The 17422-nt window shown below is 41.0% G+C and overlaps 1 protein-coding gene across 1 annotated transcript in view; it reads right to left on the bottom strand.

Moving 5' to 3' along the window:
- Positions 1 to 16793, bottom strand: part of LOC124788054 (reticulon-4-interacting protein 1 homolog, mitochondrial) — a 92987-nt gene extending 76194 nt beyond the window's left edge. The window contains exon 1 of the mRNA XM_047255130.1: positions 16286 to 16793. Coding sequence (XP_047111086.1) covers positions 16286 to 16565 — 280 coding nt within the window. The 5' untranslated portion in view covers positions 16566 to 16793. The remainder of the gene's footprint in view (positions 1 to 16285) is intronic.
- Positions 16794 to 17422: the final 629 nt, after the last annotated feature.

Here is a 17422-nt window from a genome sequence, read left to right as displayed (position 1 = left end):
ACAACATTCCGTAAGAACTACCAATAACCTTGGGAGAGGTAACCATGACAAAACTCTTCCATCTCATGTGCAAGATGTATGAGACAGGTGAAATACTCTCAGACTTCAAGAAGAATGTTGTAATTCCAATTCCAAAGAAAGCAATTGATGACAGGTCTGAAAATTACCAAATTATCAGTTTAATAAGTCATAGATACAAGATACTAATACGAATTTATTACAGAAGAATGTAAAAACTGACAGAAGAAGACCTCAGACAAGATCTTTGGACTCTGGAGAAATGAAGGAACATGGAAGGCGATACTGACCCTATGGCTCATTGTAGAAGACAGGTTAAGGTAAGTGTCAATTTATAGCATTTGTAGACTTGAAAAAAGTTTTGACAATGTTCAGTGGCATATACTGTTTGTAATTTTGAAGGTAGCAGGGGTAAATGCAGGGAACGAAATGCTATTTTCAACTTGTATGCAAACCAGATGGAAGTAATAAGAGCAGAGGGCCAGGAAAGGGAGGAAGTGATTGAGAAAGGAGTAAGCCAGGGTTGTAGCCTATCCGTGATGTTATTCAATCTGTACATTGAACTAGTGGTAAAGGAAATCAAAGAAAAATCTTAAATCGTTATTAAACTCCGGGGAGAAGAAATAAAAACTTTGAGGTTTTGCCGATGACATTGTAATTCTGCCAGAGACAGCAAAGAACTTTGAAGAGCAGCTGAATGGAAGGGACAGTTTTTGAAATAGGATATAAGATGAACATCAACAGCAGAAAGACAATAATAATGGAATATAGTCAAATTAAATCAGGTGATGCTAAGGGAATCAGATTAGGAAACGAGACAAAGTAGTAGATGAGTTTTGTTATTTTGCTATTTGGGCAGCAAAATAACTGATGATGGCTGAAGTAGAGAGGATATAAAATGTAGACTGGCAATGGCAGTAAAAGCATTTCTGATTTGTTAACATCGAACATAGATTTAAGTATTAGGAAGTCTTTTCTGAAGGTATCTGTCTGCAGTGTAACCACATATGGAAGCAAAACATGGAAAACAAACAGTTTTCATAAAAAGAGAATAGAGGCTTTCAAAATGCGGTGCTACAGAAGAATGCTAAAGATTAGATGGGTCATCACATAACTAATGAGGAAGTACTGAATAGGACTGGGGAGACAACAAATTTGTGGCACAACTTGACCAAAAGAAGGGATCAGTTGATAGGACACGTTCTGAGACATCAAGGGATCACCAATTTAGTATTGGAGGGAAGAGTCGGAGATAAAAATTTTAGAGGGAGACCAAGAGATGAATAAAGTAAGCAGATTCAAGAAGATGTAGATTGCAGTAGTTATTCAGACATGAAGAGGCTTGCACAGGATAGAGTGGCATGGAGAGTTGCATCAAACCAGTCTTTGAACTGAAGACCACAATAACAATAATATCCAGTGCTGAAAGTTTCACAATCAAACAATTAAAATACTGTTAAACTATTAGCCTTAGGGGCAATTTGTTAAATCGTTCTTTGCAAGCAGTGTACTGCAATTGGAGGTACACTTTACGTATGAAATTTACATCAGTAGAGGACATTTGTATCTTTTATTAAATGTGCCTGGTTAAATTAGGCTTATCATGTTGATCTTCAGTATTTTAATATTATGTTAACAAATCTTTATAAAAACTATCTGAATGGTATTTTATTGTGATTATGGAGTGGATCACTTAATCACTACAATATGAATGACTACACTAGGGTTTAGCTTTTGAAAAATTTCAAATGGGTATGTACCTTTATTTTATCAAGACAATCTGCAAAAACTTTGATTTCTAAAGTGATATAATAATTCTGTATAGGACAACTGTAGGAACCTATTTATGATGTTTGTGTAAGGTATGGTAGATAACTTCACCACTAATATATGAACAAAAACATTGTAAGCTGGCATTTTTTGATGTATTTAAAAGTGATAGGCAGATAAACATCGCTGGTTTTACTTATTAAAGCAGAGTTTTAAATTACCAAATTGAAACAAAATTGGGTTAGTTATTTCTTATTATATGGGGCATTAACTGCATTACATGATCAAACTGAGGTTGCTATACTTATTGTAAACAACTACCTCAGTTTCCATCTGCCTATAGACCGGTTAAGACGTATGACATGTACTGCTGTGAGTTTGCTGGATTGTAACTCACTCAAATGGATTACCTGCTATTTGATAATGTGGTATTTTTCTTAATGTTTCAAGTAAATTTTTGTGCAAATCAATTCTGATTCTGTAATTTCCTTGTATTTTAGCACTAAAATGGCCATTTAAAATTGAAATCTGGATAGTCAAGAATCATAACAAACCAACAGATTTGTGATAGACCGCTGTGTTCCTAATCTTCCTTATAATAGCATACAGCCACTGTGCAAAACGGTTCCTTATGAAATCAAAGTTGTGTTTGTAGATGGTGTTTTGTAGTATTTGATGTCGTGCTCTTGTAACTGATCTTCGTGTTTGAAGATGTTGTGTTATGTGTGGTATTCAGTAATTTGACTTCGTGTAATCATTCTGTGGAGTAGTTGTTGGAAGAGAGTGCTGACTGTTAGTGAGTTACATTGATTTACTTCATGAATGTGTTACATATTATTAGTGTTGTGTGTGTGTTTTTAGGAATTTAAATGTAATAGTATTTTTCTTGTTTTTGTTAAGAGATGGATGTAATGGAAAAATTGGTAGATATTCACTCCGGGTTGCACTGGGTGATGATAAGGTTTTTGCAAAGGTTTGGCTATATCTGTAATGAGAGAATAAAGTTGACCAGACTCCAGGCTTCTTGCACCAGGGGCATACATATGTGGTGGTGTCACCATGACAATACTTGAGGTAAAAGTCTAGAATAGGGCCAGTGGCGTACTTATGTTTTTCACACAGGAATGTTGTCAGCACATGCCATGAGGTATGATGGGAACAAAAGAAAATGTGTCAGCTGTGTGTATTATGCAGCCAATGAGACAGCAGCAAACATACAGGGTTATTACAAATGATTGAAGCGATTTCACAGCTCTACAATAACTTTATTATTTGAGATATTTTCACAATGCTTTGCACACATATACAAAAACTCAGAAAGTTTTTTTAGGCATTCACAAATGTTCGATATGTGCCCCTTTAGTGATTCGGCAGACATCAAGCCGATAATCAAGTTCCTCCCACACTCGGCGCAGCATGTCCCCATCAATGACTTCGAAAGCATCGTTGATGCGAGCTCGCAGTTCTGGCACGTTTCTTGGTAGAGGAGGTTTAAACACTGAATCTTTCACATAACCCCACAGAAAGAAATCGCATGGGGTTAAGTCGGGAGAGCGTGGAGGCCATGACATGAATTGCTGATCATGATCTCCACTACGACCAATCCATCGGTTTTCCAATCTCCTGTTTAAGAAATGCCAAACATCTTGATGGAAGTGCGGTGGAGCACCATCCTGTTGAAAGATGAAGTCGGTGCAGTCGGTCTCCAGTTGTGGCATGAGCCAATTTTCCAGCATGTCCAGATACACGTGTCCTGTAACGTTTTTTTCACAGAAGAAAAAGGGGCCGTAAACTTTAAACCGGGAGATTGCACAAAACACGTTAACTTTTGGTGAACTGCAAATTTTCTGCACGAATGCGTGAGGATTCTCTACCGCCCAGATTTGCACAGTGTGTCTGTTCACTTCACCATTAAGAAAAAATGTTGCTTCATCACTGAAAACAAGTTTCGCACTGAACGCATCCACTTCCATGAGCTGTTGCAACCGCGCCGAAAATTCAAAGCGTTTGACTTTGTCATCGGGTGTCAGGGCTTGTAGCAATTGTAAACGGTAAGGCTTCTGCTTTAGCCTTTTCTGTAAGATTTTCCAAACTGTCGGCTGTGGTACGTTTAGCTCCCTGCTTGCTTTATTCGTCAACTTCCGCGGGCTACGCGTGAAACTTGCCCGCACGCATTCAACCGTTTCTTCACTCACTGCAGGCCGACCCGTTGATTTCCCCTTACAGAGGCATCCAGAAGCTTTAAACTGCGCATACCATCACCGAATGGAGTTAGCAGTTGGTGGATCTTTGTTGAACTTCGTCCTGAAGTGTCGTTGCACTGTTATGACTGACTGATGTGAGTGCATTTCAAGCAAGACATACGCTTTCTCGGCTCCTGTCGCCATTTTGTCTCACGGCGCTCTCGAGCGCTCTGGCGGCAGAAACCTGAAGTGCGGCTTCAGCGAACAAAACTTTATGAGTTTTTCTATGTATCTGTAATGTGTCGTGACCATATGTCAATGAATGGAGCTACAGTGAATTTATGAAATCGCTTCAATCATTTGTAATAGCCCTGTACAATTTCTTCTGAATAAATTTGGAAGAGAAACTGAAATATTGCTGTAAACAAGATTATAAATGTAATGCAAGGACAGCATCACAACCCATGATGTAATTGAAAAAGCAGTGAAATATTTCTCTGCTCTATGTTGATACGCAATCAAACTGCATGAGCATACTGAATAAGTTGATCAATGTTTTGTAATTAAATCATGGAAGGAGGTAGATGGATCAGTGTTTTTCATTAAATCATGGGAGGAGGTAGGTGGATACTAAATCTGTTAAAGCACTCCACTTTATACCACTTTCTGACAAAGAGTACCTCTCTCTAAACTCACTAGTGCAAAACAAAGTTTCATTTTTGACACTACAAATACACTGCGTATGTTCTCACGTCCCATTAGTCATTTAAAAGTATCACTGCACTGACTACGCAATACTGACGTGTTGCCAACCTATAAGCAATAGATAAGCTCGGCCGTTACAGCCGCTGGCACTGATCTAGACTTAAGCCATATTTAGTGATCTATCTGATGTGGGGCATGCTTCAAGATCTCTAGGCTGGCAGCCAGTGAGATGGTTTTACTTACGTGTTATTTTTATCATCTTTCGCCTTTACATCTTTGAAGGAGGGGGGGGGGGGGGGGGGCAACCAAGTTGTATTCATCGGGCTTGTGGTTGGTAGAAATATTTTTAATGCATTATTTGTGTTTCGTTTGTTTTGGTGTATAGTCTTTTGTTTGTATTTTAATTGGTTAAGCAAATGTCGGGGTTTTGGGTTTTCAAATTGTGTGTGGGGTTGTGGTATCATTGGCTTTGTTGGAGCTATATAGATTAATGGAATTTTCTGATACTGCGGTTTGAGGAGGGCTTCACGTGAGCTATACGGGTCAAGTGAAATGTATGATTCCAGTGGTTTCTGCGATTGTAGTATTATATCATATATTGGGAATTGTATGTTGAATTTTGTCAATAAAATTTGTTTTGGGATTGTGCTGTTTTTCATATTGTCATATATTTAGCTTGCCCTGTCCTAAAACCCATACTTCCCATGGTTGTCCCATAGTTTCATTTTATTGCTGGAGAGAAATATTCTCTTTCATTTTCATTTTCATTGCTAATCACATGTGTATGTAGTGACGTTATGGTTGCCATATTGTACATGCTGGAAGTAGGGGTGGTTGCCATCTTGACGTCATGGGTCAAACCTACGGTCGCTTCCATAATGCCGGAAATGTAGAGTCTTAAGCAGCACTTTCCAGATCACTGTTATTCCATCTTTGGCTTTAAAAATCTCTTCTGTTTGGTGAAGCAGTGACATTAAAGGCATTCCTATGTCAAGCTGTTTTCATATGACCTGTAACAGCATCCTTTCTTTTATGTGCGACAGAAAATTCTCCTGTGCATACTATGTGATAAACATGTCCATTGTTACTGTCATTACACAATTTCAAAAATTTGTATTTTTGAATAACCTGAAGGGTGCAGTAATAGCAGTCTTCATAATATCTTTGGGAGGGGGGGCATAAGAATCTGTGCTAAAGCCTTAGCACAATCCAGAACAGTAAAAAATTGTGCACCAGATAAGTTACTGCTAAAGTCAGATACATTAGAGACCGGGCACCTATCAGGGACTATACAAGAGTTCAAAGCTCTATAATCCCCACACAGATTCACCATATTCAATCTTTTTTTCTGACCATCTGTAGGGAAGAAGACCAAGCACTCGTGAAGCAAGAAACAGAACCATCACTAATCATCCTATCAACCTCTTGTCGAGCAGCATGCAACTTTTCTGGAGGTAGGTGACGAAGTCTACTAACCACCAGCAGTTCTGGTGTAGTTTTGATGTGATGGAGAGTAGAATGGCAACGCCTCTCCATTGCAAATGTTGATTCAGTCGGCACTGGAAAATACTTCAGCAACAGCTAGCCAAGATCATTGCCTGCCACCTGACGAGCTTTAGGAGAGGGAGGGGGGATAGCAGGTCTTTGATCTGCATGGCAGCTGCTCCATCTGACTGTAATAATTTTTGGTGCACCTACTCCAAAGGCATTTGCACCTGGTCTGCTCAATCTCGCAAGAGCTGATTTTCCTCTCGTAGCTAAGTTGTCGAATCATTTTTCTTCATGCCACATTTCCGAACATTTCACAATTTGAGCCTCAAGTGTTCCAAAGGTTTTGACAGGTGAATTATTAGCTGCTGTTAAAATAGCCATATTAGTAACATGTTTCAAACCACTCTCAGTTGGAGGAGTAACACTAATCTCTGATTTCATATCAGTCAAGAACACAGCTTGTGATAACTAGTTTTTAATGATCAGTCTTGCAGAACCAGCAACATAAGTAACTGTGGCAGTTGAGTAGTATTGTACGTACTGTGACCAAGACTAATGAGCACGTGTGCATATTGGCACTCGGTCACGTTTGGATAAGAGTGAGCTTGGTGAACTGTCTTGCTAAAACCCCAAAATGGTTATGGTACCGACACCACATGTGAGAGAGTTGAAACTTATTTCTTGCATGAGCAGTAGACTCAGAATTCTGTCTGTTTAACTTGGCATTTAGGCATGCAAGCTCATACAGATGGCTCTGTTGATGTCTTCTGCAACTGGCACACATCTGCATGGCCTGTAGCATTCATGTGCAGTTCAGGGCTGCCATCTATAGCGTCTTTAATGGTGGTACAACTGTTACTGTCAGCTCATGCAATAGCAATTGTGTCAGCTTTAATCGCCAGTTTGTCAATAGCCAGATTGCAGTAAAGGCTGAAAGAACCGCCCTGCCATTTTGTGAGAGCCTGTGCATGCAAAAAATCTTGAACTAAGTGTCAGCCAGCAGTTCATTACCTGTGAGTGCACAAATTGAGAGAAGAATCTGAGATGGGGAATCACCTGCTGTCACCATCAACAACTTTCTGTAGGCAAATTTCTGGTGTGAAAACAAAGCATTGGAGCACTGTCTCTTTAAATACACAGTAAGACTGTTGGTGCAAAATATCACTGAACTGTTCAATTACATTAAGATCTAATTGTGATACAACCATGGTAAACTGGTCTGAGTTGGACATGAGGCCATGCAATCTAAAAATAGCTTCAAACCTGGGTAAGGCATAATAATTTCCTTGTAGGCCAAAAAGTAGGCTACTTGATGCTAAAATTTCTAGTGGACTCACTACAAATTGGTGAAGCCAATGGTCTTACCACAGTTGTAACACTGCTTTCCATCAGATCACCAAAGTTACGCACTATCAGGCTTGGCTAATATCTGGATGGGTGACCATCCAGTCTGTCGAGTGTTGTTGGCAAGTGGACTGCACTCTCAGCCCCTGTGAGGTCAATTTGGGAGCTACTTGATTGTGAATTAGCAGCTCCAGTCAAGAAAACTGATAACAGTCAGGAGAGTGGTGTGCTGACCACATGCCTCTCCACATCTGCATCCAGCGACACCTGTGAGCTGAGGATGACACAGTGGTTGATCAGTACCATTGGGCCTTCAAGGTCTGTATGGAAGGAGTTTAGTTTAATTTTAGAACTGGTAAAACAGTGTTGGTAGACTGGGCTGTGGATGAAGGCTCTGACTTCACAGATGTGTTTGTGATGGTTTCAGTTAGGCCGCCCCTGAAGACGTAAAAAAAATGCAGCAAACTTGCTCAGTATCAAGGTAAGCATTTTGGGTATACTACTTAATACCACTAAATAAATACTATTAAATATACTGGACTTCTTTGGTTTATTATCTAATTTTTTTCAGAGCACATACAATAAGCATATATCACAAAACAGTATCCAAAGAACTCAGTCCTTATACATGGATATCACCATATCATACGTTCTAACTGAATTCAAATCAATTCCACAACAGTTCCAAAATTTTAAAAAAATATCCTCACCAGTTGTAAAATTTTTAAACCCCAGACACTTTTGTAACCCTGTACAGAATTAAAATACCAGGACTGTGCAAGCTAATCCTAGACGTATGGTAAGCCTGAGTAGATCTTTACTGCAAAGAGAGCATGTGCGGACACGTGCGCTCCCACACACAAAATCATTATTGTCAAAACTACTTGAACTACAAGGTGCAAAAAGGGCATACGTAACAAAATTAGAAAATTCAACCATTAGTTGGAGTGCAACACTATCCACTGTGCACAAATGTCACATATACCCACTGGAATATGACTTATCTGGCTGTTGATTGTCATTAAAGATGCAGAATGGACATACTGAGTACAGTAGTTCATTTCTGCAAAGCAAACATATTCTTTCTGCAGCCTATAGTTCAGTTGGAAGTCAACGGAAGCGTACGATTCCAACCGTCAGCGTTGACCTGTGACATAAGGCTGTTGTGATGTGTGATGTCACGACAGTGCGGAGTTTAGCTTGTGAGAGTGGCGTGTTTGTAGGAGTCGTTCTGATGTGATCAGTGGTGGTGTGCTTGTGTGTTAGGTGATTTTTTTTGTTTAGTTTGTATGTGTGGCATGTTTAAAGGTGGCATATTGTTGCGGTCGGTGGTTCTTTCTGGTGGTGTGTTTAGGGGTAGCGTGTTATGTGGCATATGGGGTTCATTAGTGTGGTAGCATTGCATGTGTGTGTTATTGGCAGTGACTGTGCTTTCAGCAGAATGTTTTTCTGTGAGTTAAAAATTTTGGTTTTGTTATGTTGATGTTATTGTAGTTATTTTTGTGTGTGAATTTTGGTAAATTGCTTTGTTTATGTCTTTGGTAGGTATTGATATGACTGACAAGGCCAACAGTATTCGGTTGTCAGCGATGATGGGGGACAGTGCTTGTCTCTAATCAGCTATTCGGCCTGTTTGCTGAAGATGTGGAGTGTTCAGTGTGTCGTGAAGAAATGAGGCTTACTAAAGTTCCAGCGTCTGACAGCTATATGTGGAGTTGTCATAAGGATAACTTATGGTGCTCCATTAGGTGAGGTTCCTGGTTTGATAAGTCTAGGTTGGGCATGCGAGAAATTGTGTTAATGACGTATCATTTTTGTTATAAATCCTCTCACAGTTTCTGTGCGCATGAGGGGTGTCTGTGCGAGAGAACGGTGCTTGATTGGTATTCTTATTGTCATGAGGTATGTTCTGCATATACAGGGTGGCCCATTGATAGTGACCGGGCCAAATATCTCACGAACTAAGCATAGAAAAAAAAAACTACAAAGAACGAAAATTGTCTAGCTTGAAGGGGAAAACCAGATGGTGCTATGGTTGGCCTGCTAGATTTTTTATTACATATCCGTGTAGTGCGTAAAGAAATATGAATGTTTTAGTTGGACCACTTTTTTCGCTTTGTGATAGATGGAGCTGTAATAGTCACAAATGTATAAGTACACGGTATCAATATAATAGAGGGAAACATTCCACGTGGGAAAAATTATATATAAAAACAAAGATGAGGTGACTTACCGAACGAAGGCACTGGCAGGTCGATAGACACACAAACATACACACAAAATTCAAGCTTTCGCAACAAACTGTTGCCTCATCAGGAAAGAGGGAAGGAGAGGGAAAGACGAAAGGAAGTGGGTTTTAAGGGAGAGGGTAAGGAGTCATTCCAATCCCGGGAGCGGAAAGACTTACCTTAGGGGGAAAAAAGGACAGGTATACACTCGCACACACACACACATATCCATCCACACATACAGACACAAGCAGACATATTTAAAGACAAAGAGTTTGGGCAGAGATGTCAGTCGAGGCGGAGGTGTAGAGGCAAAGAAGTTGTTGAAAGACAGGTGAGGTATGAGTGGCGGCAACTTGAAATTAGCGGAGATTGAGGCCTGGCGGATAACGAGAAGAGAGGATATACTGAAGGGCAAGTTCCCATCTCCGGAGTTCGGATAGGTTGGTGTTGGTGGGAAGTATCCAGATAACCCGGACGGTGTAACACTGTGCCAAGATGTGCTGGCTGTGCACCAAGACATGTTTAGCCACAGGGTGATCCTCATTACCAACAAAAACTGTCTGCCTGTGTCCATTCATGCGAATGGACAGTTTGTTGTTGGTCATTCCCACATAGAATGCATCACAGTGTAGGCAGGTCAGTTGGTAAATCACGTGGGTGCTTTCACACGTGGCTCTGCCTTTGATCGTGTACACCTTCCGGGTTACAGGACTGGAGTAGGTGGTGGTGGGAGGGTGCATGGGACAGGTTTTGCACCGGGGGCGGTTACAAGGATAGGAGCCAGAGGGTAGGGAAGGTCGTTTGGGGATTTCATAGGGATGAACTAACAGGTTACGAAGGTTAGGTGGATGGCGGAAAGACACTCTTGGCGGAGTGGGGAGGATTTCATGAAGGATGGATCTCATTTCAGGGCAGGATTTGAGGAAATCGTATCCCTGCTGGAGAGCCACATTCAGAGTCTGGTCCAGTCCCGGAAAGTATCCTGTCACAAGTGGGGCACTTTTGTGGTTCTTCCGTTGGGAATTCTGGGTTTGAGGGGATGAGGAAGTGGCTCTGGTTATTTGCTTCTGTACCAGGTCGGGAGGGTAGTTGCGGGATGCGAAAGCTGTTGTCAGGTTGTTGGTGTAGTGATTCAGGGATTCCGGACTGGAGCAGATTCGTTTGCCACGAAGACCTAGGCTGTAGGGAAGGGACCGTTTGATGTGGAATGGGTGGCAGCTGTCATAATGGAGGTACTGTTGCTTGTTGGTGGGTTTGATGTGGACGGACGTGTGAAGTTGGCCATTGGACAGGTGGAGGTCAACGTCAAGGAAAGTGGCATGGGATTTAGAGTAGGACCAGGTGAATCTGATGGAACCAAAGGAGTTGAGGCTGGAGAGGAAATTCTGGAGTTCTTCTTCACTGTGAGTCCAGATCATGAAGATGTCATCAATAAATCTGTACCAAACTTTGGGTTGGCAGACCTGGGTAACCAAGAAGGCTTCCTCTAAGCGACCCATGAATAGGTTGGCATACGAGGGGGCCATCCTGGTACCCATGGCTGTTCCCTTTAATTGTTGGTATGTCTGGCCTTCAAAAGTGAAGAAGTTGTGGGTCAGGATGAAGCTGGTTAAGGTAATGAGGAAAGAGGTTTTAGGTAGGGTGGCAGGTGATCGGAGTGAAAGGAAATGCTCCATCGCAGCGAGGCCCTGGACGTGCAGAATATTTGTGTATAAGGAAGTGGCATCAATGGTTACAAGGAAGGGGGTAACAGATTGGGTAAGGATTCCAGGTGTTCAAGGAAGTGGTTGGTGTCTTTGATGAAGGATGGGAGACTGCATGTAATGGGTTGAAGGTGTTGATCTACGTAGGCAGAGATACGTTCTGTGGGGGCTTGGTAACCAGCTACAATGGGGCGGCCGGGATGATTGGGTTTGTGGATTTTAGGAAGAAGGTAGAAGGTAGGGGTGCGGGGTGTCGGTGGGGTCAAGAGGTTGATGGAGTTAGGTGAAAGGTTTTGCAGGGGGCCTAAGGTTCTGAGGATTCCTTGAAGCTCCGCCTGGACATCGGGAATGGGGTTACCTTGGCAAACTTTGTATGTGGTGTTGTCTGAAAGCTGATGCAGTTCCTCAGCCACATACTCCCGACGATCAAGTACCACGGTCGTGGAACCCTTGTCCGCCGGAAGAATGACGATGGATCGGTCAGCCTTCAGATCACGGATAGCCTGGGCTTCGGCAGTGGTGATGTTGGGTGTAGGATTAAGGTTTTTTAAGAAGGATTGAGATGCAAGGCTGGAAGTGAGAAATTCCTGGAAGGTTTGGAGAGGGTGATTTTGAGGAAGAGGAGGTGGATCCCGCTGTGACGGAGGACGGAACTGTTCCAGGCAGGGTTCAATTTGGATGGTGTCTTGGGGAGTTGGATCATTAGGAGTAGGATTAGGTTCATTTTTCTTCGTGGCAAAGTGATATTTCCAGCAGAGAGTACGAGTGTAGGACAGTAAATCTTTGACGAGGGCTGTTTGGTTGAATCTGGGAGTGGGGCTGAAGGTGAGGCCTTTGGATAGGACAGAGGTTTCGGATTGGGATTGGAATGACTCCTTACCCTCTCCCTTAAAACCCACTTCCTTTCGTCTTTCCCTCTCCTTCTCTTTCCTGATGAGGCAACAGTATGTTGCGAAAGCTTGAATTTTGTGTGTATGTTTGTGTGTCTATCGACCTGCCAGCGCCTTCGTTCGGTAAGTCACCTCATCTTTGTTTTTATATATAAGTACATGGTATCATATAACATTTCACCAGTGCGGTATCTGCTTTGTGATACATTACCCGTGTTAATATGGACCGTTTACCAATTGCGGAAAAGGTCGATATCGTGTTGATGTACGGCTATCAATCCTGGACGACATCACCCAAGTGTCCGGACCGTTCACCGGATAGTTACATTATTTAAGGAAACGGGAAGTGTTCAGCCACATGTGAAACATCACCCATGACCTGCAACAAATGATGATGCCCAAGTAGGTAATTTAGCTGCTATCGCAGCTAATCTGCACACCAGTAGCAGAGAAACTGTGTGTGAATCGGGAATCTCAAAAACGTCGGTGTTGAGAATGCTACATCAACATTGATTGCATCCATACCATATTTCTAGGCACCCGGAATTGCATGGCAACGACTTTGAACATCGTGTGCAGTTCTGCCACCGGGCACAAGAGAAATTATGGGATGATAGATTTTTTGCACGCGCTCTATTTAGCGACAAAGAGTCATTCACCAACAGCGGTAATGTAAACCAGCATAATATGCACTATTGGGCAACGGAAAATCCACGATGGCTGTGACAAGTGGAACATCAGTGACCTTGGTGAGTTAATGTATGATGCGGGATTATGGGAGGAACGATAATTGGCCCGCATTTTATCGACGGCAATCTAAATGGTGCAATGTATGCTGATTTCCTATGTAATGTTCTACCGATGTTACTACAAGATGTTTCACTGCATGACAGCATGGCGATGTATTTCCAACATGATAGATGTTCGGCACATAGCTCATGTGCGGTTGAAGCAGTATTGAATAGCAAATTTCATGACCGGTGGATTGGTCGTCGAAGCTCCATAACATGGCCCGCACATTCACCAGATCTGACGACCTCGGATTTCTTTCTGTGGGGAAAGTTGAAGGATATTTACTGTTGTGATCCACTGACAACGCCTGACAACATGCGTCAGCGCATTGTTAATCCATGTGCAAACATTACGGAAGGAGAACTACTCGCTGTTGTGTGGAATGTCGTTACATGTGTTGCCAAATGCTTTGAGGTTGACGGACATCATTTTGAGCATTTATTGCATTAATGTGGTATTTACAGGTAATCACGCCGTAACAGCATGCTTTCTCAGAAATTATAACTTCACAAAGGTTCATGTATTACATTGGAACAACCGAAATAAATTGTTCAAACATACCTACATTCTGTATTTTAATTTACAAAACCTACCTGTTACCAACTGTTTGTCTAAAATTGTGAGCCATATGTTTGTGACTATTACAGTGCCATGTATCATAAACCGAAAAAAGTGGTCTAACTAAAACATACATATTTCTTTACGTACTACACGAATATGTAATACAAAATGGGGGGTTCCTATTTTAAAAAAACACAGTTGATATTCGTTTTACCTAAGGCAGCGCCATCTAGTGGGCCAACCATAGCGCCATCTGGTTCCCCCCTTCAAGGTAGACAAGTTTCATTCTTTGTAGTTTTTTGTTTGACGCTTATTTCGCGAGATATTTGGCCCGGTCACGATCAATGGATTACCCTGTATGTTAAGTACAGGGGTAGGTTGGGTGGGCCTGGTGTTGTGGAAATTGATGAGTCGCAGTTTGGGAAGAGAGAGTATGGGAAGGGTAAGTCTTTGGTTAGTTTATGGGTGTGAGGGGCTGTGGTATCGAGGGGTGAGTTTTCAGAATGTGTATTTAGGGTTTTGGAGGGCCAGACAAAAAGGCAATTAGTGAGATTGATAGAGGATTTTACTGAAGAGGGTACCACTATGGTTTCAGATGCATTTTCTTCTTATAGGGAGTTGTGTCAGCAGGTGTACAATCATTTAGTAGTGAGCCACAGCATTGAATTTAAGAATTAAGAGACAGGTGCTTGTACAAATACTATAGAGGGGTTTTGGGTGGCAGTTAAGTCAATGATTGGGAGGGGGAAGAGGCGCTCTTCTAACCTTCAGTCTCATCTAGATGAGTACTGTTGGTGGAAGAGCGTCCCTGAAGGTTATTGTATCTTTAGGGTTTTTTGTAAGGGTGGTAAGTAGGATGTATAGGCCTAAGGTTGTGGGTTAGTTTGGTGTTGGGCGGGGGGTGGTGGCTGCGGCTATAAGGGGGGGGGGGGGTGGTTAGTATTTTTTTTTTTTAATGGTTGGTAGGGTGTTTGTGAGTTGTTTGGTTGTTTGCATTGGTGATTTGGTATTTTGTTTTGCTGTTGACTTATATGACTTTACGGAAGTGTTTGGTTGTAAGGTGTGGTTGTGGCTATGGCTGGCTTGGTATCGATAGTTGTTGTTGACCTATATACGTCAAGGGAAGTGTTCGATTCCAATTTCAATTTTCAAGGGTTTTTTTTGGTAGGATTAAGTGTGGTGGTGGTGAAAGTTTTGAGATTTATAGCGTGGTATCAGTAGTTGCTGTTGACCTATATAGGTCAATAGAAGTGATCGATTCCAGTGGATTTTGTGTGTAGTGGAATTTGGGAAGGTTGTGGGGTCTTGCTATTTTAGTGTTTTTTGTCGTTTCATGTACTGGCGTGTGTTTATATTTAGTTTGTCCCCACCCAAAAATCTCCAATTTCCCTCACTTGTCCTGTTAGTTTCATTATATTTTTTTTTTGGAGGAATATCTGTTTGGTGGTTTTTCGATTTATTTTCGTGTTTGTTGTCATGTTTGCGTGGTGACGCCATGGGAGTGGTATAGGAGGAGTTGTGAATGGTCGTTTCCGCCATATTGGTAATGTCAATGGTCAAAGCATAGGGGTGGAATCGGACGCTTCCGTTATCCCTTCAGTTGCACAGCAGATTTGCTGCTCATAATGTCACGATGTTGAGAAGAGTTAGTTGGTTGAAAAATGCACAGAAAGAGTTTCTCCATCAATTTGGTAAGTTTATATGATATTCTAGCTATCAAGAAATGGTGGCCCAGGCATTACAGAACATGGACAACATGTAGAGGTATTCCTAAGGAAAATAAAATTACTTATGGAAAAGCATATATCACTTGTAATACTCCACTAATAATAAAAATAGTGGAGGATCTGAAAAAACGTTGAAAACATGTCCCTAAAGAATACAGTGAGTTTTGTGAGACACTTTTCCAATAGCCGACAACATACAAAGCAGAATATGACACTGAATGAGAAGGCAAATTGCCTCTATATGTTTTTTCCTGGAGATTCTTATTAATTTTGCTCACTGAATTATTCTATCATGTGAAATAATATTACAAAAGTTTTTTTTTCTGACAGTTCAATGTTATTGCATTAAAACTTTTAAAATTCCTGTGATAATAAAAGTCATATTTTGCTAAGAGTGTGCACGTACAATATATATAATGCACAATAACTGGCTAATACATCACATGTCTCAGCAGTTTTCTTTCAGAGCTGTGGAAAATCTTGATTGCAAAGCTGTTGAAAAGTTCCATGTGAAATCTTTGTTTCGAACTATTTAATTAGTTTTTTATGTCTGGTAAAAAAATACAATTTTGTAAGATATGTGATTCCTGCATTGTATTTCAATATATTTCGCTTTCTTCATCTCCTATGGCATCAGTTATTTTAAAACATTTAAATTGCAAAACAACTGCAATTAAATGACGATTTCCCATGCAAATTACGGTAAGACATGTAAAATGAATACACACTGCTTGAAATCTAACAATAACTGAGCACCCATCAAATCGTACACAGTTATGTAAGTCAAAACTGTGAGTCACCCTGAGATTTATTTCTGAGCCAATAACAACCAAAAGGCGAATACAAAAGAATAACACAGGAGTCACTCACCCAGCATTGCAACATCAATCGGATTGACCGATGCGGCGTGCACCTTCACGATAACTTCATCTGGCTTCTGTACTTTTGGAGGTCTGGTAAGGTTTGAAAGTTTTAATTCTTCCACACCGCCATAGGAGTGTATTTGCCAACACTGAGTTTCTCGCGTTTCTGGGGTCTCTTGAATATCAATATTAGGAGCTGTTGAATAGTATGCTACATTTCTTATTCTTTGGTGAAAGCAATAAACTCTTGAAAGTCGGCTGAGAGCTACAGCTGTTTTTAACGGCATTCTGGTCTGCTTTTTTTAAATATTTTGTTGACATAAATTATTCTTTCAACTGTTCTGCGTTGTTTCCTATATATATAACGCAAATATTTACTACCGGTGTAATGACACAATGACGTACATCCACTCTGCAGAATTCTTGCACTGTTAAGCACGCAAATCACCCGCGCCCCTCTTTCCCATTACGTAACGCGTCTATTTTGACAATATTAGCAGACAACAAAGTTGTTGCGTCAAAGAGGATCATTTACTGATATGTTCCAGTGGTGTCTGTGTAGAAAACGATGAAATTGTAACATCCTTGAAACTTCCTGGCAGATTAAAACTGTGTGCCCGACCGAGACTAACATCCTTGGTTGACAAGGCGCTTTCTCGTCTCAGGAAGGAAGTAGCGCGGGGTATTATAACCATTGCTTCCCAGTATATTGACTCCTTAATGAAATTTGTTGCAAGTACTATATCCCTATTTCCAACCAAAAGCTCAATACCGGTACATAGTATCAATACTAGGCATAAGAACATACCACATAAAGACCTAAACTCACTTATCTTGGTCCAAAAAGGGTCCTATTTTCAGGAACACACATTTTCAATAAACTGACAGAAACCATTAAAAACTTGATTTCAGATAAAGCATTATTTAAACAGAGATAGAAAGACTTTTTGATAGGCAAATCCTTCGAGTCTATAGATGAATATCTTAACATGGATTGTTAGACCAGCTTTTAGACTTCGTTTTTGACAACACTTGGTCACAACAGTCAAGATTAGGTATTTTGTCTGTGATAAATCTATTAAAGGAGCATAACAGTATTTCACGAGTTAATTCTGTGAATATCAGCAGTTCCACATCACTGGTA

This window comes from Schistocerca piceifrons, chromosome 3, assembly GCF_021461385.2.
Source record: "Schistocerca piceifrons isolate TAMUIC-IGC-003096 chromosome 3, iqSchPice1.1, whole genome shotgun sequence".
NCBI lineage: Eukaryota > Metazoa > Arthropoda > Insecta > Orthoptera > Acrididae > Schistocerca > Schistocerca piceifrons.
The sequence above is the reverse complement of the archived record's forward strand: the minus strand, read 5'-3'. Positions and strand labels throughout refer to the sequence as shown.